Below are 25,744 nucleotides of genomic sequence, written 5' to 3'. Positions count from 1 at the left end.
GGGGAGCCGCAACCGTTGATCCCGCGCTGTGAGGACCCGAGGTAAGTCGAAATATGATACGTCGACTTCAGCTACGCTATTCCTGTAGCTGAAGTTGCGTATCTTACATCGACCCCCTCCCCTAGTATAGACCAACCCTAAGTGCAGGTGCATCCAGCATGTCTATATAGGACATAGCCTCTTTAAGCCCAAGGGTTGCTGGGAATTGTAGTCTCTGCACAGAGCACATGATCAAGAAGGCCTCTGAGTAAGTATCATCATGTGACTGCCGACTGGAAGCTATATAAAGGAAGGCTGCAGCAGACTACTTAGAGAAAATGAGGGTGGAGGTAAGAATTAGAGAAAATTCCTATATGGAGCTCTGGTAGGAGAGCCGGGGAGGGTATGCTTTTCCTGCTAGGACAAATGTTTTGAGTAGGAGGTGACTCATATCATGCTCTCTCATGCAGAAGTTTTGAATGTGAAGCTCGGTCAAGTGCTTGTAGCTTTCTAAGGGCAGGGGAGAGTCCCAGCTCCATCATGCACCACTACTGATGGAATCCTGGAGGACCTGTTTGTGGGACCACCTCTCTGCTGTGATTAGAACCATTTTTAAGTAGTGTTGGCTTCTGATCAGCATCCTAAGGCAGTGTTAATGTAGCAGGAGCCCTGCCTGGCCAGCAACTAATCTGCACTGCACACAGGAACAACTCTGCCTCAAAAGAGGGATGAGAGGTGGGTGGAGGCCATGTCCCTGCAGTCTTGAGTTTGGAGAAAAGGAGGTGTATTACAGTGAACGGAGCTGAGGTGGTGCATGTACACTGGGTGATGAACCAGAAGGTGGCTGTGTGTGTGAGAGAGAGGGGTATACACACACACACTAGGTTATGGACCAAGACCTGGGGGTGGGAGAGGTGTGTACACTAGAGAATGGACCAGATGATTGGGGGGGAGCAGTGTGTGTACACTAGGTGATGGACCAGGAGCTGTTGGGGACAGGGTGTGTGTACACTAGCTAATGGACTAGGAGATATTGGAAGTGCATGTACTCTAGGTCAGTGGCTCTCAACCAGGGGTCCAGCCCAGTGGCAGGCCCTGCGCAGGTTTCAGGGGTCCACCAAACAGGGCCAACAGTAGACTTGCTGTGGCCCAGGGCAGAAAGCCAAAGCCCCACCGCATGGGGCTGAAGCCTGGGGTTCCAAGCCCTGCCACCCAGATCTGAAGCACTTAGTTTCGTGGGGCCCCAGGCAATTTCCCTGCTTGCTACCTCCCAATGCTGGCCCTGCCTTTTATATGCAGAAAAACAGTTGTTCTGGTACAGCTGGACCATGAAGTTTTTATAGCATGGGGGTGGGGTTCAGAAAGAAAAAGGCTGAGACCCTCGATCTCGATGATGAACCAGGAGCTGGTGGGGAGTGTAAGTACATCAGGTGAAGCACCAGCCCTGGGCAGGAGCTAGGGGTGGGTGTGGGGGTGTCGTGTGTGAGAGAGGGGTGTGCACACGTACACTAGGTGAAGAACCAGGAGCTGGGAGAGGGCTGTAAGTAAACCAGGGGACGCACCAGCCCGGGGCGGGGGCGCACAAGACAAGGCCCCAGCTGCGCCCCGCCCTCTGCTATAATGGGCCCGAGGATTCTAGCAGCAGGCCTGGCGATCGATCGGCTCGGCGTTCCGCTACAGGCCGAGTGCCCTGCCTGCCTCCTGCGTTGGAGGCGCTCGGCGCTCGGCTGGCTCTCCCTGGGCGCCGGGCGGGCGTCTCTTCCCATTCGAAGATGGCGGCCGCAGGCACCGGCGGAGGCGAGGCGGGAAGCGGCGGACCAGAGTGAAGCCTCCGCGGAGCCCCCTCTCCCTGAGCGGGGCCGCCGCGCGGCAAGCTGCTCCCGCCTCCGGCCTGGGTCGCCGCCGCTTGGGACCCCGGGGCCTGCTCTAGGGGCAGAGCCGCGGGCTGGAGCGAGGCTGGAGCCCGCCGGGGTGAGAGGAGACGCGGGCAAGGGCCGGTGAAGGGCCGGGCTGGTTCAAATCGAGGAGGCGGGAAAGCGAGGGGGCGCGCGCGAAGCCCCGGAGGGAAGGGTAGTGCGCATGCGCAGTGGGCGCCGAACGGACAGCGCTGGGGGCAGGTGCGAGGGCTGCCGGCAGGGCGCGCGCGCGCGCTGGGTTACTGTGTTGCCCCCACGGAACTGCAGGGGGCGCTGCTGCGGTGACAGCGCTGGGTCTCTGCACGCGGCCACTGAAACTGTGCTAATGGCAATAATCCTGCAAGGCAATCGCCTCCCTGCGCCTTGGAGCACAGCCACAGGGGCACAGCACACACAGTTGTGCAGGAAGGGAGAGAAGGCACTGGGCTCTGCCTAGGGCAGGGTGCTGCCCTGGAGGCTTCTGTTGTCCTCATTGTTCCTTACACCTTTCCCCTCCGCCCCCGTGGGGTGCTGTGAATTCATTGTGTTGTCTGAGTGAGGGCCTGATGCTGCAGCCGTTAGGTGCATAAGAGGTCCTCAGTCGCACAGGTGGGCTTCAGTTGGACTCTTCGCATGAGAAAGGTTTGGAGAATAGGGAACCAAGGCCCCCCACACCTTCAGCATTACGTGTTCGTGTCCCTTCGAAGTCCATAGGACTACTTGTACATAAAGTTAAGCACATGTTTTGCAGGATCAGGGGCTTAATTTGTGAGCCTTTCTGGGCAGGGATCTTGTCTTCTAACCTCTAATCTTGTCTCTTCCTTTCCCTAATTTTTTTTAATGGGACTAATAAGGTATGCGCATAACCATACACAAATCTGTTTCCTCTTGGTGTTACCCTCATCTTTCCCATCACACCCCACCATCTCTGATGTCTCTTGATGAGCTGTATCTATGTTAGGTGTTGATCCTATAAACATTTACGATCAAGTATAGTGCCTACTATCGTGAGTGGTCCCATTGAAGTCAATGGAACAGATCACAGAAATAAACGTTGTACCTTGTAGTGTTTGCAAGATCTGGCCCTTAACATTGTAAGCTCATTGCGGGGAAGGGATCTGTCTTATTTTTATTTTTCTGTAAAGGGCTGTACTGTGGTGTTAAATAAATTGTGTGTGTGTGAAATGCTAAGAACATAGCAGTAGGGATATATTACCCACCACCTGACCAGGATGGTGATAGTGACTGTGAAATGCTCAGGGAGATTAGAGAGGTTATTAAAATAAAGAACTCAATACTAATGGGGATTTCAACCATCCCCGTATTAACTGAGTACATGTCACCTCAGGATCGGATGCAGAGATAAAGTTTCTTGACACCTTAAATGACTACTTCTTGGAACTGCTAGTCCTGGAATCCACAAGAGGAGATGCAATTCTTGATTTAGGCCTAAGTGAAGCACAGGGTCTGATCCAGGAGGTGAATATAACTGGACCGCCTAGTAATAGTGACCATAAAATAATTAAATGAAACATCGCTGTGGTGGGGAAAACACCAGAGCAGCCCAACACTAGCATTTAATTTCAGAAAGGGGGACTGCACAAAAATGAGGAAGTGAGTGAAACAGAAATTAAAAGGTACAGCGCAAAAGTGAAATCCCTGCAAGCTGCATGTAAACTTTTTAAAGATATCATAATAGAAGCTCAACTTAAATGTATACCCCACATTAAAAAACATAGTAAGAGAACCAAAAGAGTGGTACCATGGCTAAACAACAAAGTAAAAGAAGCAGTGAGAGGCAAAAAGACATCCTTAAAAAGTGGAAGTTAAATCCTAGTGAGGAAAATAGAAAGGAGCATAGACTCTGGCAAATGAAGTATAAAAATAAAATTAAGAAGGCCAAAAAAGAATTTGAAGACAAGCTAGCCAAAGAGAAAAATAACAGCAACAAAATTTTTTTAAGTACATCAGAAGCAGGAAGCCTGCTAAACAACCAGTGGGGCCACTGGGTGATCGAGATGCTAAAGGAGCACTCAAGGACAATAAGGCCATTGTGGAGAAACAAAATTAATTCTTTACATTGGTCTTCACAGCTGAGGATGTGAGGGAGATTCCCAAACCTCAGTCATTCTTTTTAGGTGACAAATCTAAGGAACTGTCCCTGAGTGAGGTGTCATCAGAGGAGGTTTTGGAACAAATTGATAAACTAAACAGTAATAAGTCACCGGGACCAGATGGCATTCACTCGAGTTCTAAAGGAACTCAAATGCGAAATTGCAGAACTACTAACTATAGTCTGTAACTTGTCATTTAAATCAGCTTCTGTACTAAGTGCTTGGAGGATAGCTAATGTGATGCCAGTTTTTAAAAAGGGCTCCAGAAGTGATCCCAGCAATTACAGGCTAGTAAGCCTGACTTCAGTACCGGGCAAACTGGTTGAAACTAAGAACAAAATTGTCAGACACATAGATGAACATAATTTGTTGGGGAAGAGTCAACATGTTTTTTGTAAAGGGAAATCATGCCTCACCAATCTAGAATTCTTTGAGGGGATCAACAAGCATGTGGACAAGGGGAATCCAGTGGATATGGTGTACTTAGATTTTCAGAAAGCCTTTGACAAGATCCCTTACCAATGACTCTTAAGCAAAGTAAGCTGTCATGGGATAAGAGGGAAGGTCCTCTCATGGATTGTTAACTGGTTAAAAGATGGAAAACAAAGAGTAGGAATAAATTATCGGTTTTCAGAATGGAGAGAGTTAAATAGTGGTGTCCCCCAGCGGTCTGTACTGGGACCAGTCCTAGTCAACATATTCATAAATGATCTGGAAAAAGGGGTAAACAGTGAGGTGGAAAAATGTGCAGATGATCCAAAACTACTCAAGATAGTTAAGTCCCAGGCAGACTGCGAAGAGCTACAAAAGGATCTCTCAAAACTAGGTGAGTGGGCAACAAAATGGCAGATGAAATTCAGTGTTGATAAATGCAAAGTAATGCACATCGGAAAACACAATCCCAATTATACGTATAAAATGATGGGGTCTGAATTAGCTGTTACCACTCAAGAAAGGGATCTTGGAGTCATTGTGGATAGTTCTCTGAAAACATCCACTCAGTGTGCAGTGGCAGTCAAAAAGGTGAACGGAGCATGTTGGGCATCATTAGGAAAGGGATAGATAATAAGACAAAAAATATCATATTGCCTCTATAGAAATCCATGGTACTCCCACATCTTGAATACTGCATGCAGATCTGGTCACCCCATCTCAAAAAAGATATATTGGATTTAGAAAAGGTACAGAAAAGGGCAACAAAAATGATTAGGGGTATGGAACGGCTTCTGTATGAGGAAAGATTAATAAGACTGGGACTATTCAGCTTGGAAAAGACAACTAAGGTGGGGGATATGAATGAGGTCTATAAAATCATGACCAGTGTGGAGAAAGTAAATAAGGATGTGTTATTTACTCCTCATAACACAAGAACTAGGGGTCACCAAATGAAATTAATAGGCAGCAGGTTTAAAACAAACAAAAGGAAGTATTTCTTCACACAATGCACAGTCAACCTGTGGAACTATTTACCAGAGGATGTTGTGAAGCCCAAGACTATAACAGGGTTCAAGAAAGAACTAGATACATTCGTGGAGGATAGTTCCATCAATGGCTGATCACCAGGATGGGCAGGAATGGTGTCTCTAGCCTCTGTTTGCTAGAAGCTGGGAAGGAGCAACAAGGAAAGGATCACTTGATTACCTGTTCTGTTCATTCCCTCTGGGGCACCTGGCATTGGCCACTTTTGGAAGATAGGATACTGGGCTAGATGGACCTTTGGTCTGACCCAGTATGGCCGTTCTTAAGTTCTTATGCCATGTCTGCCAATGGCATTGTTCACATTTTAGTAATATTGTTGTTTTTTTTAATTTCTGAGGTGGATGATTTTTCTAAAATATTAAAATGAATGCAGATTAACCTCTACTCCATGCGAATTGTAACAAAAATGTTTCCTACTTAGTTGGGGTGGTAGTGGTGGGTGTAGAGTGGTGGTGGGTTTGTGGGTTTCTTTTTTTTTTTTTTTTTTTTTTTGAAACCAGTAAAGCATGAATATGTATTTATATTATAGTGTCAACCAATTGTTTCTAAAGCCTGTAGGTATATGGAGAGCTTTACAAAACACACACAAAACAAGTTCCCTACCCCAAAGAGTTTAAACCCTTAACACCAGTATGGTGTCATGTTTGTGTCTCAGCCAGTCAGAAAACCGTCTGCTTGGTCTCTTATTCACAGATGGGAAAAAAAAAAAGTAACTTCAGCCAGGTGAGAACTGGATAATCCCTGGAAGGATTACTTGGTTTTAAAAGTTGCACTTCTGCCAAGAAGCTGGTCTCTGACTGAAGAACACAAGTTGTTTTCTGTGAGATAATCTGAATCCAGCTATTCCACAATGACAAAAGGTGCAACCTCTTACCTGCACAAGGATCCCTAAGATAGAATGACTCAGTCAGGAGAGACATGGAACTTCCCGAGCTGCCAGAGGCTGGGAGTGCTGCAGAATCCCTAGGAAAAGGGAGTGCTTTTTTCCTTCTACTTCCTCTCCCAAATTGGCCATCAGAATTGCTAAAGTAGCAGGGTGGGGGAATGCAAGAATTTCAGAAAAGATGCACACCTCTGCCCCAAAATCTCCAATTAATGTAGTAGATCTAAGGTCATTGGACATTGCACAGGACTGGTATCCAGCTGGGGTCTTCTCTCGCTCCACCCCAAATTCTTCATCCAAGATTCAGGGGTTTAGCATTTGTCTCTAAAGACCCCACTCTTTGCAACAATGCTGACAAGAAAGGATTATAACACCAACTCTGTTTTTAATTGTTTGTGTCAACATGGAAGCTAAAACAAGCCATTTGAGCACTCATTTTACATTTTATTGAAATAAATGGCATGATGTTACCAATTTGAGGTTTCACGAGGAAGAGGAGATCCTTGTTATCTCCCTGTAAAATCAAGCAATCCCTCCAAACTTTTAACATGTGAATCAGCTAAAGCAAACTACCCTGAAGTTTGATCTTTCTCTACCAATCCTCCCATCCCTTAAGCGTGAGCATGAGCAGACAAGGAGGCACACTTCCTTGCTTTCCCTCTGCCACTTTCTTCCTGTGAGTCTCCATTCAGTTCCCAATGGGAAGTTCCCTTTTCTCCATTATGATTCCACTTTATGGGAGGGTTATTCTCATTCTCTGTTTCTTAGACCTTGTCCTGTAGACGGGAACGGGGGAAGGAGCCCAGACGTGGCAACACATTCTCAGGCTCCTGCAGGACCGCCATGGCTTATGATGACTCCAAGAAAAAAGAAGGTATGACTGCTTCATAATCTGAGAGGGTGTTCAAAAAGGGTACCCTCTACAGCCCCTGCAAGCCCATGGAGTTGAGAGAGTGGGAAAGGAAGCCGGTCTCCTGCATGGCAGTACAGAATGCGAAGCCCTAGGGCATCAGGCTAGGTTTCTGCAGCATTCCAAGTCTCTCGTGGTGTCAGGAAGTGAGATACTGGGACTAGAAAATGGGTTTCACAGGTGGCATTTCAGACTGCTAACACCTTCATTACTGAACTCTGCCCTTGCAGCATTTATTGTCCCTGTCAACTCCATAGAACAGGAATGGGAATAGAATTTAATTTTCTCCTTCACAACAACATAGTAATCTGTAGACCCTGGTTTTAGTCTCAGCAGCATCCCCAGCTCCTTTTGTCTCTGAGGAGAAAGAAACCAAGACTAGGAATTGAACCTTGATCTCTTGTAGGGTACTGTACGGCACTGAGCCTTTTCCTTGCAGTTGGGGCAGCACAGCACGCTAATTTCTAGTCCCCAGTATTCTTTTTTTGTTTTTTGTACATCAGTCTGCTTCAACTTTGGCCTGTGTGATTGTGTTGCGTTTTATGCAGAATGAAGTTGCTTCCATTGTTCCTTAATTGGGTATCTCAATCCTTCCCTTTCTCACCACACTCACAAATGCTAGAGTGCTTAGAGGGTGACCGAAGCATTGACGACGTGGGGCTGGCAGCAGGTAGAACCCAGCGAGAGAAAAAGCGCTCTTACAAGGATTTGCTGCGGGAAGAGGAGGAAATAGCAGCTCAGGTCAGAAAGACCTCAAAGAAAAGGTTGAAGGTGAGAAAATGCACTTAAAACAGCGGTTCTCAAACTTGAGCAACCCGAGGACCCCCATTTTGATTTAAAAATTTTCGCAGACCCCCAATCCCTCACTTAGCCCTGGGCCCCACCCCCACTCCACCCCACCCCTTCTCTTCCCCGTCTCTTTCCGCCCCCTCCCCTGAGTGCACCCCGTCCCTGCTCCTCCCCCTCCCTCTCAGCGCCTCCTGCACGCTGAGAAACAGTTGTTCCCCGGCATGCAGGAGGCGCTGGGAGGGAGAGGGAGGAGTTGATCAGTGGGGCCTGCGGAACCCAGTTTGAGAAATGCTGACTTAAAATCTTCTGCTGGGATTGGGGTGGGTGAATTTGCTGTTTTCCTTTTGTAAAAATGGCAAGTGACGGACTATGGAAAGCAGAGGGAGTGCTTCACATCACTCATTGGCAGCATACAGTCCTTCAAAAAGTGGTATTGATTAATTCTGAGAGGTAGGCCCAGTTATTATCTGTGATTTGTGGCCTCAGGATGGATGAGTGGGGAGATCCTCCCCCAGCCCTCAGAGGCATGGGAGAACAGGAATTGTAAACTTTCATATAAAAAACAAAATTCTAGACCTTATGGTTGCATAGATAATCTACAGACTATGAACAGAATATAAAGTGATGCACTGTTATCCTCCTGATTCTGCAGGCAGCCTGAAATGGTAGCTCTGAGAGATGTGAACTGCCCTAGTCATCATCTAGAGGTGTTAATACTGAAACCTGATAGTAACCACTTTGAGCTGAAATTTCTGCTGCCTTTTGCCAGTTCAGAGATGACTAGTTTAAGATTGGGAGGGTTAAGACCTTTGCAAGTGTGGACAAAATTGTTTTCCACTCTTTTTTTATTTTCCACCACTCAAGTGGAATCCCCAAACTTCAGAATGGTCAATACACAGAGAATGTATTTCAGTGGTGGGCAACCTGCGGCCTTTTCCGCAGCTCCCATTGGCCGGGAACGGCGAACCACGGCCACTGGGAGCTGTAGGCGGCCGTGCTTGTGGACCAGAGGTGGCCAAACTACAGCCCGCGGGCCACATCCGGCCCGCGGGACCGTCCTGCCCGGCCCCTGAGCTCCCGGCCGGGGAGTCTAGTCCCTGGCTCCTCCCCTGCTGTCCCCCCTCCTCCGCAGCCTCAGCTCGCCGGGCTGCCAGCGCTCTGGGTGGCGTGGCTGGTTCCGGCTGAGCTGTGCGGCTGTGAGTGGCATGGTAAGGGGGTAGGGGTGAGGGGGTTGGATAAGGGGCAGGAGGTTCCGGGGGGCAGTCAGAGGACAGGGAGCGGGGCGGTTGGATAGGTGTGGGATTCCGGGGGGGAAGGGGCTGTCAGGGGAGCGGGGGGAGGGGGGGTTGGATAGGGGGTGGGGTCCTCAGAGGGGGTGGTCAGGGGACAAGGAGCGGGGGGGTTGGATGGGTCAGGAGTTCTGAGCGGGGCAGTCGGGGCAGGGGCCAGGCTGTTTGGGGAGGCCCACCATACAGTTTCGCAACCCTGATGTGGCCCTCGGGCCAAAAAGTTTGCCCACCCCTGCTGTGGACGGTCAATGTAAACAAACTGTCTCATGGCCCGCCAGCGGATTACCCTGACGGGCCATAGGTTGCCCACCACTGATGTATTTAGTGACAAGAGTGGTTTCCAGAATTATCTGTATCAAGAGCCAGTATGAATTTGTTTTTGTTTCCTACTGGTTTTTCAGTTCCTTTTCTTTTCTGATTCCAGGACAGTGACCTCTTCTTCTTGGGGACAGAATCTCATAAAAAGAAGAGGAAGCATTCCTCTGATGAGTTCTTCTACAGAGGTGAGGATAGGAAGCACGCAGGATTGATGCTATGGGGCAGGAAGGCTGATCGATAGGGCCCTACCAAATTTACTGTCCATTTTGGTCAATTTCATGGTCATAGGATTTTTAAAATTGTAAATTTCATTATTTCAGATATTTAAATATCTGAAATTTCACAGTGTTGTAACTGTAGGGGTTCTGACCCAAAGGGGAACTGTGGCGGGGGGGTCTCAAGGTTATTGTACGAGAATCGCGGTATTGCCACCCTTGCTTCTGTGCTGCTGCTGACGGTGGTGCTGCCTTCAGAGCTGGGCAGCCGGAGAGCAGCAGCTGCTGGCTGGGAGCAGAGGTGAGACTGAGAGGGCTAACTATGGCGTGGGGGCTGCGAGGGGGCTGAAGTGAGGAGGTTGGGGGCTGATGCGATGGGGGGCGGTCTGTATTGATGGTAGGCTATGAGCAGATGGGGTGAGTGCTGGGAGGGTGAACTGAGTATGGTGTCATGGGGTAGGGGGGCTGAAGTGATGGGGTGTTGATGATGGGAACTGGAGGACAGGATTAATTGCTGGGTAGGAGACGAGCAGATGTGGGGATGAGAGTTTCTGCAGCAGGGGCCAAAATCCCCTTATCCAGTACATGTGGGAGAGTGGGCAACACTAATTGTCACATGAATCACATGATCACACCCTGGGGATGGGCAGGAGTGCAAAAATCAAGAGACTAACCTAAAAACGCAATATAATCTTTTTTAAAAAATCTCGTGATTTTTGGGGACAATCTCATGATTTTTGAGGTCCGACTCATGATTTTTGATTTCTCAAAGTTGGCAATACTGCACATCTCTCTATGTGGCTTTTGTGCTTGTTTTTTCTCTCTGAAAGATCAAGCTATGGATTTTCTTCGATTGTAAGCTCTTTGGGACTGGGACTTCCTTTTTGTTCTGGTTATGCAGTGTCTAGCACAATGGGGTCCTGGTCCTTGACTGGGGCTCCTTGGTGCTACCATAGTACAAATAATAATAACAATATTAATAATACTTAAGGTAATACTGGCTCCTCTGAATTTTCAGTCACAGTATATTTGTGTCATGGGATGGTCAAACCAGGCTCTGAGTTTAATATGAACACAGAATTATCCTAACAGTTCATACTCATAACTAACCAGAAGCCCACAGCTTCTATTTCTCTGTAGCCTTGTTTCTTGTGACCAGCCTAGTGCCAGTCTTCCTTGCAATAAGATTCAGAGGACTTCTCTAAGCCAGAAAGATGGCCATTTAGCCCTGATCACCAGGAATACTGGGGGACTCTGAACCCCTCTTCTTCAAGCCGGCATAGGAGGAGATATGTCACATAGAATCTCCCCTCAGTTTGATTTATTTTGGTCTTTTTCAGACCTTTCACCTTTGGAGTTGCCATCAAAGAAGAAGAAAAAAGCAGTCTCAAGCCCAACCTCTTCTGACACAGCCATGGATCTTCTTAAGGCTATCACCTCACCTCTTGCCACGGGCTCCAAGCCCTCAAAAAAAGACACCTGAAAAATCATCCTTCTCTTCCTTTGCTGCCACTGGCTATTCAGAGAGCAAGAAGGAGCACCATAAGAAGAAACTGAGTGGTAGCAGTGGAGAGCTCTCGCTGGATGATGGCAGCTTCCACAAATCCAAAAAGATGAAGCCGCTCTATGTAAACACAGAGACACTGACCCTGCGTGAGCCTGATGGCTTGAAGATGAAGCTCATCCTTTCACCTAAAGAGAAGGGGGGCAGTACAGTAGACGAGGAGTCATTTCCATACTCTTCACCACCAACAGCTGCAAAAAAATCCTCCAAGAAATCAGGTCGAGATGAAGCAGGCTCATTCCTCCTGGGTCATGAGCTTCAAAGCTTCCTGAAATCAGCTCGGAAGAAGCACAAGCCACTGCCAGACCCACATCCACCGCCAGTCCCGGAAGGATTTGGCCCTGACACCTCCCTGTTCTCAGAAGGTCATGGGAGTGAATATGACCTTTCAAGTATGGAGCCACCCCTGGAATCAGGTTCATCATCTGGTGGGGAACTGGAGGCTGGAGAGCTGGTGATAGATGACTCCTACCGGGAGATCAAGAAGAAGAAGAAGTCAAAGAAAAGCAAGAAAAAAAAGGACAAGGAGAAACATAAGGAGAAGAAGCATTCCAAGTCTAAGAAGAGTTCTGGACTCTCTGCCTCTGTAGCAGTAGCAGAAGTTATGGTGACACCACCGCCACCCCCTCCACCCAGCACTCCATTTGTCCTTCCTGTGCCTCCCCCCCCACCTCCTGTTTTTCACACAGATGGACAAAGTGAGAAGAAAAAGAAAAAAGAAGAGAAGGAGAAGGAAAAAGCTGAGAAAGCAGAAAAGGATAAAGAAAAGGTAAAGAGTAGTAGCAGATAAATAGGTAGCAGAAATTGTGATGTCTAAGAGGCTGTGCCATTGGGTAACACTGGATAAGACACCCTGAATTTTGGCTGCAGAATTAGCCACAGAACCATTGCCATTGTTCCAGAAGCTGAGCTTTTGTTTAAAAAAAAAAAAAAAAAAAATTCCAGCTCTCATTGTTATGAAAATAATCTTCAAAATGTGAATCAAATAAAAACTGAAACAGTCGGTCTTAGAGGCATGAGTCATCCTGTCCATGTCAAATGGTTGTTAACCCTGAAACCTAAAGAAGAAAAATTTAAGTATCAACAGTAATTGTTTCACTGTTGAAACATTTTTGCAGAACATCAGTTATCATGCGATACACACAACCATGCTTCAGGGCATAAACCATCCTCTAACTTTATCTAAAAGGAGAAGTAAGAAACTTCTTTTAACAAGTTATACCATAATTGCCCATTTTGCGGTTTCTCGCACCTTTTTCTGAAGCATCTGATTCTGGCTATTCTCAGGCAGGCTACTGGATCAGAGTGGCCACTGATCTGGTAAAATATTGCAAGGGAAAACAACTCTATGCTGAAGTTGAAGTATTTGTCCATTATCTCCTAAATGAAAGGAAAAAAAGCTATTAATCTTGTAGAGGGACCACATTCCCAGTTCGATCCTATGCTGAGAGTCTAGAACATCAGGTGTCCATGGCGATAAAACTGCAAGTGGGGAAAACTTTTGACTCAATACGAGTGGTGTGGCAGTAATTAGAGCAATGTCATCTTGTAGTATAAGATGGGAAAGATGACAGATTGGACATAGAGTGAGCTGGATTGTGTCAAGAATTAAGTAGGAATAACCCAAGTGAACCAGCCCATAACCAGCCTCACTCAGTAAAATAGGCTCTAAGATTACATGTAGGATTTCTCTGAGCACAGATTGTCAACTGCCTCTGCCACCACAGTTGCTGTACTGCTAGTGTCTTACTCCTGTAGAAATCCTAGGACTGGAATAAGAGAGGGTACTGTTTGTCAGGATTGAGTTGAATTGAAAGATCTATATGACGTCCTAGGCTTCATCTACACCACAAGCTTGGGGTGTACTCGGTGCAGCTCAGCCGTGCCTCCATTGCTGCTATCTGTGCTACCGAGGCCATGCTGCTATTTATACTCACACTAACTCAATGATGGCTAGTGCAAGCATGTGTACTCTAGCAGAGGAATTGGACCCCTCGCTCATGTGGTAGACATTGCTCTAGGAATGGAATAAGAAGTGGTGCTGTGTGTCAAAATTGAGGTGTGGCAGCAGAACTGGATGTTGATCCTGAACCAGAATAGCGGGGGTTGCCTCAGATCAGGAATGAAATACATTGGCAGAGCTCTTGCAGGAGTAACACACATTGTCCTTAAATTTAAATAGGTCTCAGTATAATTAAAAATCTTCCATGTTTTCTTTTCTCCTTGTGATTAGCCAAAGAAGAAGAACATGTCTGCCTACCAAGTGTTCTGTAAGGAATATCGCGTGACCATTGTGGCTGAACATCCAGGGATAGGTAAGAGAATAACCTAGACTCCTCTTCCATTCATATACATCTGTCACTGGGACAGTCCAGTCAGATTGGTTACCAGGGCATATCCTTGTTTTGTTCCAACATCCACTATTGGTGATGGAGTGCAAAGAGTCTGCCAGGATGCTTTAAATAAGAGGCAGCAAAGTGAAAAGGAGAGGCTCCCATGATCTAATATCATGGTGTTTCAACCCAACTGTGAATTTGGATAACGTCCTTTTACTGCAAACCTGTCTCTGATAGTATATTGTGCAGCCTCCTATATACACATGTTCCTCAGTGCAGGTGTATGTGCCCAGCATCTACCTGTTCTATTTAGGTTGAAACTATAGGAAATAGTCTCCAAGCGTGGGTAGTTCAAGTGTGGTACAGGCTCTTCACTAACAGCATACGCATGGGCCAGTTTCCTGAACTTTCAGTATTTATACAGACTTTCCACTGTCTTCTCTTGGTTGATTTTTATATTTGATTTTTTTATTAAACTTTCCCCTTTTATTGTTACCTCTCCTTTTCCTCCTAGATTTTGGGGAGTTGAGCAAAAAACTGGCAGAAGTATGGAAGCAGCTGCCTGAAAAGGATAAACTGGTACGTATGCCCCTGGATATATTTTTTGTAGAATAAATTATCTAAATTAGCTGCCTGGATCCTCTCATGCTGCCAGCATTGCTTTTGCAGTGTGGGGCCCCTGGGTGTTACAGTATGGCAAATAAATATGCAACACCCTGCAGTAAGGGAATTGGGTGCTCTCAGCCCCATAGTAACAAAAATGTCTGGTTTCTGCTTGTGAGAATTGTTTAGCCAATCAACTATCCATGAAGTCACCCCATCTCCCAAATCCTGGCAGCAGGTTTGCCTAATGGTTTGAATCCTGCTTTTCTTTCTGTGTTCTGTGCAGGTTTGGAAGCAGAAAGCTCAATATCTGCAGCATAAGCAGAATAAAGCAGAGGCCACAACAGTGAAGAGGAAGGCATCCTCATCAGAGGGTGCCCCAAAAGTGAAAGGTAATAGCCACACCCCATTTGTTCAAGTCTTTGGGGAAAGGGGAGAGTATTACCTGTGCATTAGGGAACAAAGAGAGCACCTTCTGCTCTTTCCCTCATCCTTCCCCATGAGTTTTGTGTCCGATTATTCTCTTACTCAAAAATGATCCCTCTAGAGGACTGAAGATTGGTGTTCATAGGTTTCAAAAGGGCATCCTGTCCAGCCCTAAGCTATAAAGATGGTACCATTTGTACAGCACACTGATGATGGATTATATAAAGGAGAGAAGTTTGGGTATGTGCTAGAGGCTGGAGTTAACAAAAACAAAGGGTATGGTTAGTTTAGCATCTGTTTAATGAGAGAATCTCCCATCACTTCTATATTAATATTAGTTATTAATACAGTGTCAAGAAGTGGGGTTGGTGCTTTGCATAAGTATGAAAGAGACACCAACCCCAAAGAGCTTACAATGCAAACAGACTTGTCAGTAGAGGAGATAACAAGATTTTTTTTTTTTTTTACCCACCTATCTATTTTAAGCTTCCCTAGCAGGTATGCTTTCACCTCATAAGAAGTCCCCCTCCAGCACTGTGGTGTTATCCTCCTCACCAGCCAAAGCCCCTGATACAGATCCCATTGATGTAGCTGCACATCTACAGTTGCTGGGTGAATCTCTGAGCCTCATTGGACACCGGCTGCAAGAGACAGAGGTGGGTACAGAGCCAGTACCAAATCAGGGAATCTCACATGTAATCCCAACATAGCATCTGTGTAATCTGGACTCTAAACTGCATTGGGTTTAATGGATAACAGTATAGTCTCACTCCCGCTGTCCTGCACCCTGCATGCTTTATCACCAATAAAACATATTTGAACTGCTTTTCCCCAGTGTCCCAATTGGGATTTTTGTACTGGGGACTAGCTCCTGCCATTGTAAAGGTGAAAACCTCTTCCTTCACAGTAGGATATGGAAAAGTAATTCCCTACTCCAAAAATTATGTTACCTTAGGTCAGGGGTTGGCAACCTTTCAGAAGTGGTGTGCTGAGTCTTCATTTATTCACTTTAATTTAAGGTTTTGCGTGCCGGTAATACATTTTAACGTTTTTTTTAGAAGGGGTCTCTTGCTAAGTGTATATTATATAACTAAACTATTGTTGTATGTAAAGTAACAAGGTTTTCAAAATGTTTAAGAAGCTTCATTTAAAATTAAATTAAAATGCTGATCTTACGCCGCCAGCCTGCTCAGCCCGCTGGGTGGGGGGTTCAGGGCAGAGGGCTGGGTGTTGGCGGGGGACTCGAGGTCAGGGCAAAGGGCTGGGGTGTGTGAAGGTGCAGGGCAGAAGACTGGGTGTTGGGGTGGGGACTTGAGGTCAGAGCAGAGGCTGGGGGGGTGTGGAGGTGCAGGGCAGAAGGCTGGGTGTTGGCAACTCGAGGTCAGGGCAGAGGGATGGGGGGGTGTGGGGGGTGCAGGGCAGAGGGCTGGGGGGGCTGTGGGGGAGCAGAGGGATGGGTGTGTGTTGGGGTGGGGGGGTGCAGGGCAGAAGGCTGGGGTGCTCGGCTCGTGGGGGTGCTTCCAGCCCCCTGCCCTGAGCGGCTCATGGCAGGGGGCTGGGAGGGATATGACCTGTTCCACCCTCTTTCCCCAGGCCCGTCCCTACCACTTTCTGGCTCTGCTCCTCTGGGGGGAGGAGGAGGGGCCAGAATGCACCATGTTGTGTGAAGAAGTGGGGAAGGGGGAAGCTTGGTTGCCGCAGGATCAAACTTATGCCTCCTTCCCCCGCAGGGGAGAGCGGTGTCCCGGCCTCCCGCCCCACTCAGCCCCCCCGCCCACCGCTCTCCCCTGCAGGGGCAGGAGGCAGAAGCTTGATCCTGCGGCAGCCAAGCTTCCGCCTCCCCCACTTCTTCGCACAACGTGGTGCATTCCGGCCCCTCCGTCCCTCCTCCTCCTCCTCCTCAGTGGGCAGCAGCGTGCCATTCAGAATCGGCTCGCGTGCCGTGTTTGGCACGTGTGCCGTAGGTTGCCAACCCCTGCCTTAGGGCAAGCCTAGCTACAGTCTTAGCTCCTTGAGCCCAGAGAGGCCATATTCTTCACTATGCTTCCTATTTGTGGATCTGGGTTGAGGTTTAAATAAGTATTATCGCAATAGATGATAAAAAATGATTTTTTTTTTTTAAATCAAAAAAATTGTGAACCTAAGAAGATATACTTACTTCAGTACTCTGCCTTTGTTTTCTGTTGTTTCCCACCCTTTTCCTGTATTTGTACATTGCCTATTGAGATCCTGTTGTAAACTGTTTGGGTCAGTGATATATGTGTATGAAGTATCTCACATGGCTTTGTTATGATACAAACAATAGAGAAGTGGGGTTGGTGGATAAGCGCAAGAGAGAACTTGTGGTATCTTTAAGATAATAGATTTTTGTGGTGATGGGATTGCAGACTCCACTACTTATACCCATTCAATTCCTTTCTCCTTCCTTACTTCCAGGGGATGGTGGCTGTATCAGGAAGTTTGTCAGTACTTCTAGATTCTATTATCTGTGCCCTGGGCCCTTTAGCATGCCTGACCACACAACTACCTGAGCTGAATGGCTGCCCTAAGCAAGTTCTGGTGAGTTCCTTGTGGTTCTTATTTCAGTCTCCCTGGAAAGAGAGCTGGAGTCCTGACTAGCATGTCTTTGTGACACTGGTGAGCCTCTGCTGCTACACAGATGGATAAATAGTTCTGCTAGTGCACTGTTACTATGGGAAGGATTTATGTGTGGGGAATTCACTGATAATATCTGCTGAAGGATATTGTGCATTAGATTTTCAGTGAAAGATCCAGAGATGCTAACCTTTCAAGGGAACTTAACCTTTATTCCATTTATTGCAGTACTTGCAGCTCCTGTTTCTCAGTGACTGAAACAGTAAATCTGGAGCAAATAAAACAACTGTGTGCATGCCAGACATCTTAACAAGCTCCAAGTTTGCATAAGAATTAAAAGGCCCTCTCCAGCTGGTGTGTGTGTGTATATATATATATATATATATATATACACATTCCGTTTTTCTGTAATTGTGTAAACATCATTCCAATAATCTGCAATTAACTCTTAAGACCAGGATTCCCTATGTGGGGGGTGGCCACCTCAAAAGATGTCGGTAAACTCCTCCAGGCAAGGGAGGCATGTGGTCTGTTACTTACAGCTGTTGGGTTCACAGCTACATATTCTCTCCTCCATTCCTGAACACTTCATAGTGAGCCCTCATTCGGCAGCAAGCAACTTGCAGCACCAGTGTAGCATGGTGGCAAACTCAAAGTGACAACATGAAAGCAGAGAGAGGGACAGAAGTCACAACACGAAGTAGGGGAGAAGACCAAGGCAGAGAAAAAGAGAGAGAGGGCAAAAACTGGAATCAAAAGGAGAAAGCATACCAGTAAAGTACACAGAAAACACTAGATGAAAAGCAAATCTGACAAGGAGGAGGAAAAAAAATATCTGGGAAGAAAATGGAAGATAAGGCAAATGTTCCAGGGCATGATGTGAATGATCTTGGTTGGGGGGTGAGGGGAGGTGGCCCAGACACTGACTCATCACAGGAAGGGGTCTCTAACCAGAAAAAAAAAAAAAAAAAAGGTGTGGCAGCTTCTGCTGTAAACTCCCACAGTGGCCATGGGCACATTCCCTAGTATGTCAGCCAGGTGCTGCCAGCTCAAGCTATGGCTTTATAACCGTTGGACAATGCAGCCTAGACTTCAGTCTCTCCCTTTTGCCAAAAGCATTCTGAGCACTGGCACTCCCTCTCCACATCATTGATGGGGCTGGAAACCGGAACCTCTTTTTATTTCTGTTAAGAACTAGGGAGCTGTAGGTAGGTTAAGGCACTGATCTTTCACTTCTGGAGATGTGAGCTCAGACCTGGTCACAAGTGCAATTAGTTTGGTAGTTCCAGGCTAGTTTCCTATCTAGATAGTTGTCCACATCAGTAAACGTGCTTTCCTCATGGTAAGCTAGAGTTGGCAGGGCTTGTGTGTCGTGGAAGGTGCTGTTTATCTCTTCAGGGAGTAGGTGGCACTGCTAAATTATAGAACCGATCAAGAGACAGCCAAGATTCCAGTTCCTCGTTCTTCATTAACAGGAGTGTGTATCGAAGATGTTGCTACCTGAAATTTATCAGCCAAAACTTTTTCAGCAAAGGATGTAGATTTGGCAACACTAAAGCATTCTGCAAATTTATTGAATTATTCATTTTTTTTTAAATCAGAAAGCAGCAAAATGTTTCATTTTGACATTTGCAAAACTAAATGCTTTGATTTTTTCAGTTTGAAATGACTTTTTTCTAAATATCCTTCAATTTTATATTTTAAAAAATCCCAAACATTAAAAAATGATTGACATTGAAATGAAGCATTTTGTTTTGGATTGAATGAAATATTTTGTTTGACCGAAAATGATTTTTTTTCAATTTGCTGAAAATTCTGAAAAAATTTGTTTTGGGTCCATCCCAAATGAGTTTCTTTTCAATTTTTTTTCCGGAATTGCCAGAGAACTGAAAAATCCATTATTTGCACACCTCAAGTCTGAGGCTTTTTTTGGGTAGCCAGCCACACCTCTGTGATTACTGGTGTGCTACAGTCATAGACACTACAGGTGGAGTCGCTGGAACATGTTTGCTGAGATACTGGGGACCACAGCAATGTCCTTTAGGCTGCCAACAGCATTTGCAAAGAAAATCCAGGAGCCCAGACAAACTTTCTTTCACTCTCACCTTCTGAAATATTTTCCTTTTTTCACACTTTCACATTACAAATTCTAGCAGAGTTTTTCATGAGTTTGTGTAGGCAGGACATTTCTCCTGGATTCCCCTATTACTTCCATCACCCTGGGTTGGGCCCTTCCTCACTGAGCTTCCCTCAGGTGGATGTGGGCTGGGTATGGATTGATTGCTTCCCAATTCATCTACACTGCTCTTAGCACTGGCCAGGTGGGATGAAGAAGCAGTATAAGGCACTATGAGTGTTTCCCTTACCTCCAGGTGCCCCCACTGTGCTCTCATTGCCTGAGACTATCTTTCAGCTAGGTCTCCTTGTATTTCCAAAATGCCGAAGATTAGCTAACAGTACTGGTAACTTCCAAGAGAATGGGGTTGACCCCACCCTGTAGAAAATTGTCTGACAAGATGGAGATCTCCACATCCCACAGCTCTGTTACACTGAATCATTGTTTCTATAGGATTTGGGATCACATGGCATTCTTTTAAAAAATATTAAATGTTCTCTTTCCAGTCAAACACACTAGACAACATCGCCTACATCATGCCTGGACTCTGACAGGAAAGGACCCTGGGACGTACCTGCTTCCACGTTACTGACTTGTGTACATAGGCGCTATACCGGCACTCTCTAAGGGCTCCGTGTGTAGGGTTTTAAAGTTTTATATCTGTATAGTATATACATAGGATTGTAACTATTTTACTTTTATTAATTTTATGAAAAGTTGTGACGTAAGCTGAGCGAATCCTTTCCTGTTGGTGGAAGAGACCTACTCAATGTATTCTCCAGTCAGAAGGTTTTTGTGTGGTTGGAGTTCATAAAACTTTTGATATATCAGCCTTAAATTCAGAGAAGCCTTTTTGAGGAATTGGCCTGAGCACAGACTGTCTGTTGATGGACAAGTCCACAGGCTTGTTTATTTTGGACCAAGCAATAGTGCTGGACTCATCACCAGCCCTCTTTCTAACTTCTATTGAAATGCACTGCTTTGGGGGAGGACTGGATGGCTGATGGAAGATAAAGGCTTTGATCTCTAGGTCATTTCTTCCAACCCCCAGGTCATTAGTGTTACTGTCTGCTGACTGGCTGGTAGTTTGTGTTAAAATAGTTGTGGAGATGGTGAAGAATCTGTACTCTTCTTGTGGACTTGTACCTACATCATCATCAACACTAAATGCCAACCTCAGAAGAGGGCCAAAGCTTGAATGGACTGAGAAGAATGAACCACCCTCTTAATTTCTCCAGATCAGGGCTGTACCATCCTGGTGGGGAGGAGAGGGCAATATGTAGGAGAAACTTGCACTGCCTCTGCCCATCTGTACCTGTTTTGTGGGTAGAGGACTTTGTTTCTAAGAGTGTTGATTCCATCATCCCTTTCACCAGCAGTATTGAATAAGATTTATGGAATCCTCCTGGTGCTGCTGGATTATCTAGAGACAGTGCTTAATGTTAAAAATTGAAGAGGTTCTTGCTGAGCAGAACATGGGTTGAGTGGACAGATCCCACCTGAGCTCCTTCTCCTCCAAAGTGAGCTGCAGGAAAGCATTTGATTCTCACATAGGTGTGCGTGTGTATGCGTGGTGTATTTAACTTTTACCAATATATGTAATAGATTTTAATTTATCCTGTATATTTCTGTATATATATATATATATATATGTGTGTGTATATATATAATTTAAAAACAAAAAAGCCTTCCCTCCACCAATCGTGTGTGGAAAATATGAATCAGCTGTGCTCACCCCCCACCCTACAGGAATTAACTGCTCCTGTTGTAGCCTGCATAGACTCTGCAAGAAGGAATAGGGACAACAGAGTGTTAAGCCCTTGTGAAGAACAGTGTGTCCAGGGATGTTGGGTGGAAGCTGAAATGGAGACTCATTTATTCTGGCCCCAGCCTCCCCATCCCTTATAATTTATAGGTTTTAAAGTAGCAGAAGAAGGGCACTTTTGCTTCTGTTTTGAATTCTGGATTCTCTTCCATGGCAGCTGGAAGTGAGCTGTACCTCAATATGGCTGAGCTCTAAATCTGGCATGATTAAGCAAATCCTCAGATGTGTAGAGGGAAGTTTCCACCCAATCCTCTCTACTGTGTATTCCCCAGCCGCACGTACATGGTAAATGTTGTCTTGCAGGGCTTCCTCTCTTCCCAGTTCAATGCTGCTTTGTTGGTCAGTCAGTAGGGCTGGGTTGGTAGTGAAACAGAAGGCTCTTATAGAGCATATAGAAGATTTGGGCCCAGGCCTCAGACCTAGGCATACACATCTCAAAAATATGTGGCTAATCCCAAGCAGCATTTGAGGGAGGTGGGGGTGGGCAGAGAGATCTCAGTGGGCTTCTGGACCCTCACCAAAGCCTCTATTCTAAGAAATGGCATAAAACACCTGACTCTGTTTGTTTCCAACTCTCCACAATGGAGAGCACTGTAGTGAATGATACATACTCAGATCTCTATCAAAGGAACAGAAGGGGATCAATCAGCTATAGCTTTGCCATCTATATCATGATCAACTCTTGAAGAGTTTAAAAAAAACCACACACACAAACCCTAATGTATTGTATTTTTATTTAAAAATTTGTAAACATTTGTATAATCTGTATCTTGTGGTATTTGGTACTAGAGGGAAAACTTTGGACTGAGACCTAACAGTTTTTATATTTTTGTTATTTTTCTTGCCATTTGGTCCAGATTGCATTACAGTTGTATAAAGAAACTTTTTTGTACTGTACTTACATATAATTTTTTTAACATTTGGAGTTTGTGTCATTATTTTGTATTTATAACGTGCTTTGCATCTTCTCCCCAACAATGCTGGCTACTAGTGTTCAGTATTACTAAATAGTGCATAGTAGTCTGTTTTATTAGCCTCTCCTATTCTATGGGCAGTGTGTTCCAACACCTCATTTCTAATAGCACAATCTGCTTGATACATCTCTTGAAGATTACTGATAATTTAGAGCCCTCCTCCATACTTCTTAGAGGCATCAATGCAAGACATGCTTGAGAGATGTCATCTAGCATTGCAAAGGTCCCACGTTCCTGCCCCTGTGACCTTCCCTGCAGCTCAGTTTATGTGCTGAAAGCAAAATAGTACTGGTGGTTCAGGATCAGTATGGTAAACCACCAGTTACAGGAACAGTAGGATCACATCTTGCCATGATATTTAAAAATTCTGTTTTCAGAAGTTGAGAAACTCATGGGCCAGTTGCAGCCTCAGAACTTGTGTGTTGGGATGTCTCAACCCATGATGATGTTGCAGAATATGACACTTCACCAACCCAAATTGTATTTTGTATTTCAACACAAGTTGACGAGATAAATTTTAAAATACATAACCACCTACCCTCACACATTTCAACATTCCAGGAAAACCACATTAAGAGAACTATTTAATAAGTTGGCAGAAAAAGACTTACGTACTGAAGGTGGTTGTCAGTTCCTCCTACCATCATGCATAAAACAGAAACAAACAGTAAAACTAAAAGATGAAGCACTTAGAACTATTCTGCCTATGTTAAGTGCTGCAGGCTACATTCTAGTCCACTGCTCGCACTCATAACACGGCAAATGTAAACTTTGGCGCTGGGGATGTCTGTTTTAAAAATAGATATGACACATACACAGGATGCTATCATGAGTTCATAATCTGCATAGATTAGTAAATCAGTACATTCAGGCTTTTGGAGTAACAGACTATGTTAAAACAATAAATTGTATTTGATTACTGTCTCTCCAAAAAGTTTTTTGATTCTGAGACATTTTATGGATGAATTTGCTCCAAAAATAATTATTGATGACTTTCAAATGGTTTCCTTGTATGGAATAATTACTACAGAGACATATTCTTTAGTATCCAGTACCCTCGTTTTCAGGAATAACAAATGAGGCTGGTATTTTGATTGGTAGATCTATTAAAGTCTTATTTTTTGGTTGAATACCACCAGTGTGCTGGACTTAGTAGAAAGACTCATAGACTCTAAGGTCAGAAGGGACCATTATGATCATCTAGTCTGACCTCCCACAGGATGTGGGCCACAAAAGCTGACTCACCCACTCCCAGAATTCTCTCCCTTGACTCAGCTGTTGAAGTCCCCAAATCAAGATTTAAAGACTTCAAATCGCTGAGAATCCTCCAGCAAGCGACCCCTGCCCCATACTGCGGAGGAAGGCGAAAAACCTCCAGGGCCTCTGACAATCTACCCTGGAGGAAAATTCCTTCCCGACCCCAAATATGGCGATCAGCTGAATCCCGAGCATGCGGGCAAGATTCTCCAGCCAGACCCTCTGGAAAAAGTTCTCTGTAGTAACTTTTAATATCCCATCATTGACCATTGTTGCTAATTACCAGCTATGGCACGTTATTGACCTATTGACTAAAATCACTTTATCCCATCAAACCATCCCCTCCATAAACTTATCAAGCTTCATCTTAAAGCCAGAGAGGTCTTTCGCCCCCACTGTTTCCCTCGGAAGGCTGTTCCAAAACTTCACCCCTCTGATGGTTAGAAACCTTCATCTAATTTCAAGCCTAAACTTCCCGACGGCCAGTTTATATCCATTCATTCGACTAGGCCCTCTTGCCTGAAATTTTCCATTTTAGGTCATTAGGGTGAATCAATTCCTGTTAGGGAATTCACACCCTTTTCCCTTCTTCCCACATTGATACCCCCATAGGCAAATCAGCCTTAGATCTGTGTATCCACACAAATTGCACTGGTTTAATTTAAATCAGTTCAGTTAAACTGGTGCAGCTTTTGTATGTAAACTCTCTTGTATAGGTTTCAAACTGGTTATATTGGTTTAGCGTGCATTTGTAAATTTATTGACAAGCCAAAATGCTTTACACCAGGTTTAATCCGATAGTTTCCACACACAAAGTTGCACCAGTTTCATTGACTCAGTATAAATTAGATCTGTAGATAAACCAGTATAACTTTTATGTAGATCAGGCCTTTGTGTGATTGTGGAGTCACTGAAGTCCCCAAACTTATGAAAGTAAACACAATTTGAAAATATTTAACTCTACCACTTAAAATCTTTTCTTGAAAGCCTTTAGTTGTAGGTTGGTGCAGATTAACCCTTCAGCATGCTGACAGAACTCTAAATCTATTTTCCTCTACCCAGCATCCCTTTCAGCTGCAGGCAAATATGGGTACTATTCCATTTGGTAGATAGAAAAACCCAGGGGGCAGACTTGAAGGGATCTGACCAAGATTAAATGGACAGTCAGTGGCAAAGCTCACACTAGCACCTGTAACTCCTGACTCCCATACTGCTCAAACCACCAGACCACATTCCCCATTGCCTGAAGAGAGGACAGTTTCTGAGATGAAAAAGTATCACAGGGATAGCCGTGTTAGTCTGGATCTGCAAAAGCAGCAGAGTCCTGTGGCACCTTATGCATGCATCCTACGAAGTGGGTATTCACCCACAAAAGCTCATGCTCCAATATGTCTGTTAGTCTATGAGATGAAAAACAATCAGCATATCAGGTCAGGATGTAGGAGAGGATTTTTGTTCACTCAGGAGAGCACCTGCTTAGGCAGGGGGTGGACAGCACTGAGGTACCCCAGGCAGGGAAGTCAGGTCAGCCGTCAATTTAATAGGCATGTCGCACAGCTATGAGAAAAGCCCTTGCTATTTACTTTTGCAGGATCCTGAATTCTTTGGGGGCACTGTAATGTGATAACATGACCTTGGGTTCATTGTTGTCCCATGTTATGCCTTATCTGGAAAACGCGCGAGAGCCCTTGCCTGGCTGCAGTAAGATGGGGGAGGAGAGCAAGTGCACCCCTTGCATAGGAGACTGCTGCTCTGCTCTAATCCAGATACCACACAGAGATGGGGACAGATGCCTAGTCTACTCCTTTGGATGCAGGGAGAATAGGGGAGTGAGGTTTTTGTGGGTGGGGGTGAAGGATCAGGTCTGGGGGGTAAATGGTGCTCAGGTCTGAGGGCAAAGGAAGGACAGGTCTTGTGGGTAGGTCGGTAGAGGGGTGGGGGCAGGTAAGGGGGGTCAGAGGGGCAGGTGGGGAGATGGGGGCACGGTGCAGTCCTTCGCCCGCCCAGCGGATATTTTGCAGCCCCCTTGTGGCCCTGCAGCACGATAACATGTTCTGTGACCTCATACTGTAGGGTCACGGCACAGCTGTGTGACGTCACTGCGGTGGCCAGCGCTACAGGCCCTCCCCTCACTCAGCCCGGCGCTCTCCCCCGCGGCCACGCCCTCGAAGAACAGA

The 25,744-nt window shown here is 45.7% G+C and overlaps 1 protein-coding gene across 1 annotated transcript; it reads left to right on the top strand.

Annotated features, from left to right (window-relative positions):
* The first annotated feature begins 254 nt into the window (after positions 1 to 254).
* HMGXB4 (HMG-box containing 4) lies at positions 255 to 22,258 on the top strand. Its single transcript, XM_034777920.1, is given in 12 exon segments — positions 255 to 329; positions 7,119 to 7,224; positions 7,883 to 8,031; positions 9,763 to 9,841; positions 11,212 to 11,339; positions 11,341 to 12,204; positions 13,669 to 13,750; positions 14,286 to 14,350; positions 14,661 to 14,766; positions 15,287 to 15,456; positions 17,237 to 17,359; positions 20,018 to 22,258. Coding segments are annotated over 12 exon segments (1,929 nt in total). The 5' UTR covers positions 255 to 317; the 3' UTR covers positions 20,063 to 22,258.
* Positions 22,259 to 25,744: the final 3,486 nt, after the last annotated feature.

This window comes from Trachemys scripta, chromosome 1, assembly GCF_013100865.1.
Source record: "Trachemys scripta elegans isolate TJP31775 chromosome 1, CAS_Tse_1.0, whole genome shotgun sequence".
In the NCBI taxonomy this organism is placed as follows: domain Eukaryota; kingdom Metazoa; phylum Chordata; order Testudines; family Emydidae; genus Trachemys; species Trachemys scripta.
The sequence above is the reverse complement of the archived record's forward strand: the minus strand, read 5'-3'. Positions and strand labels throughout refer to the sequence as shown.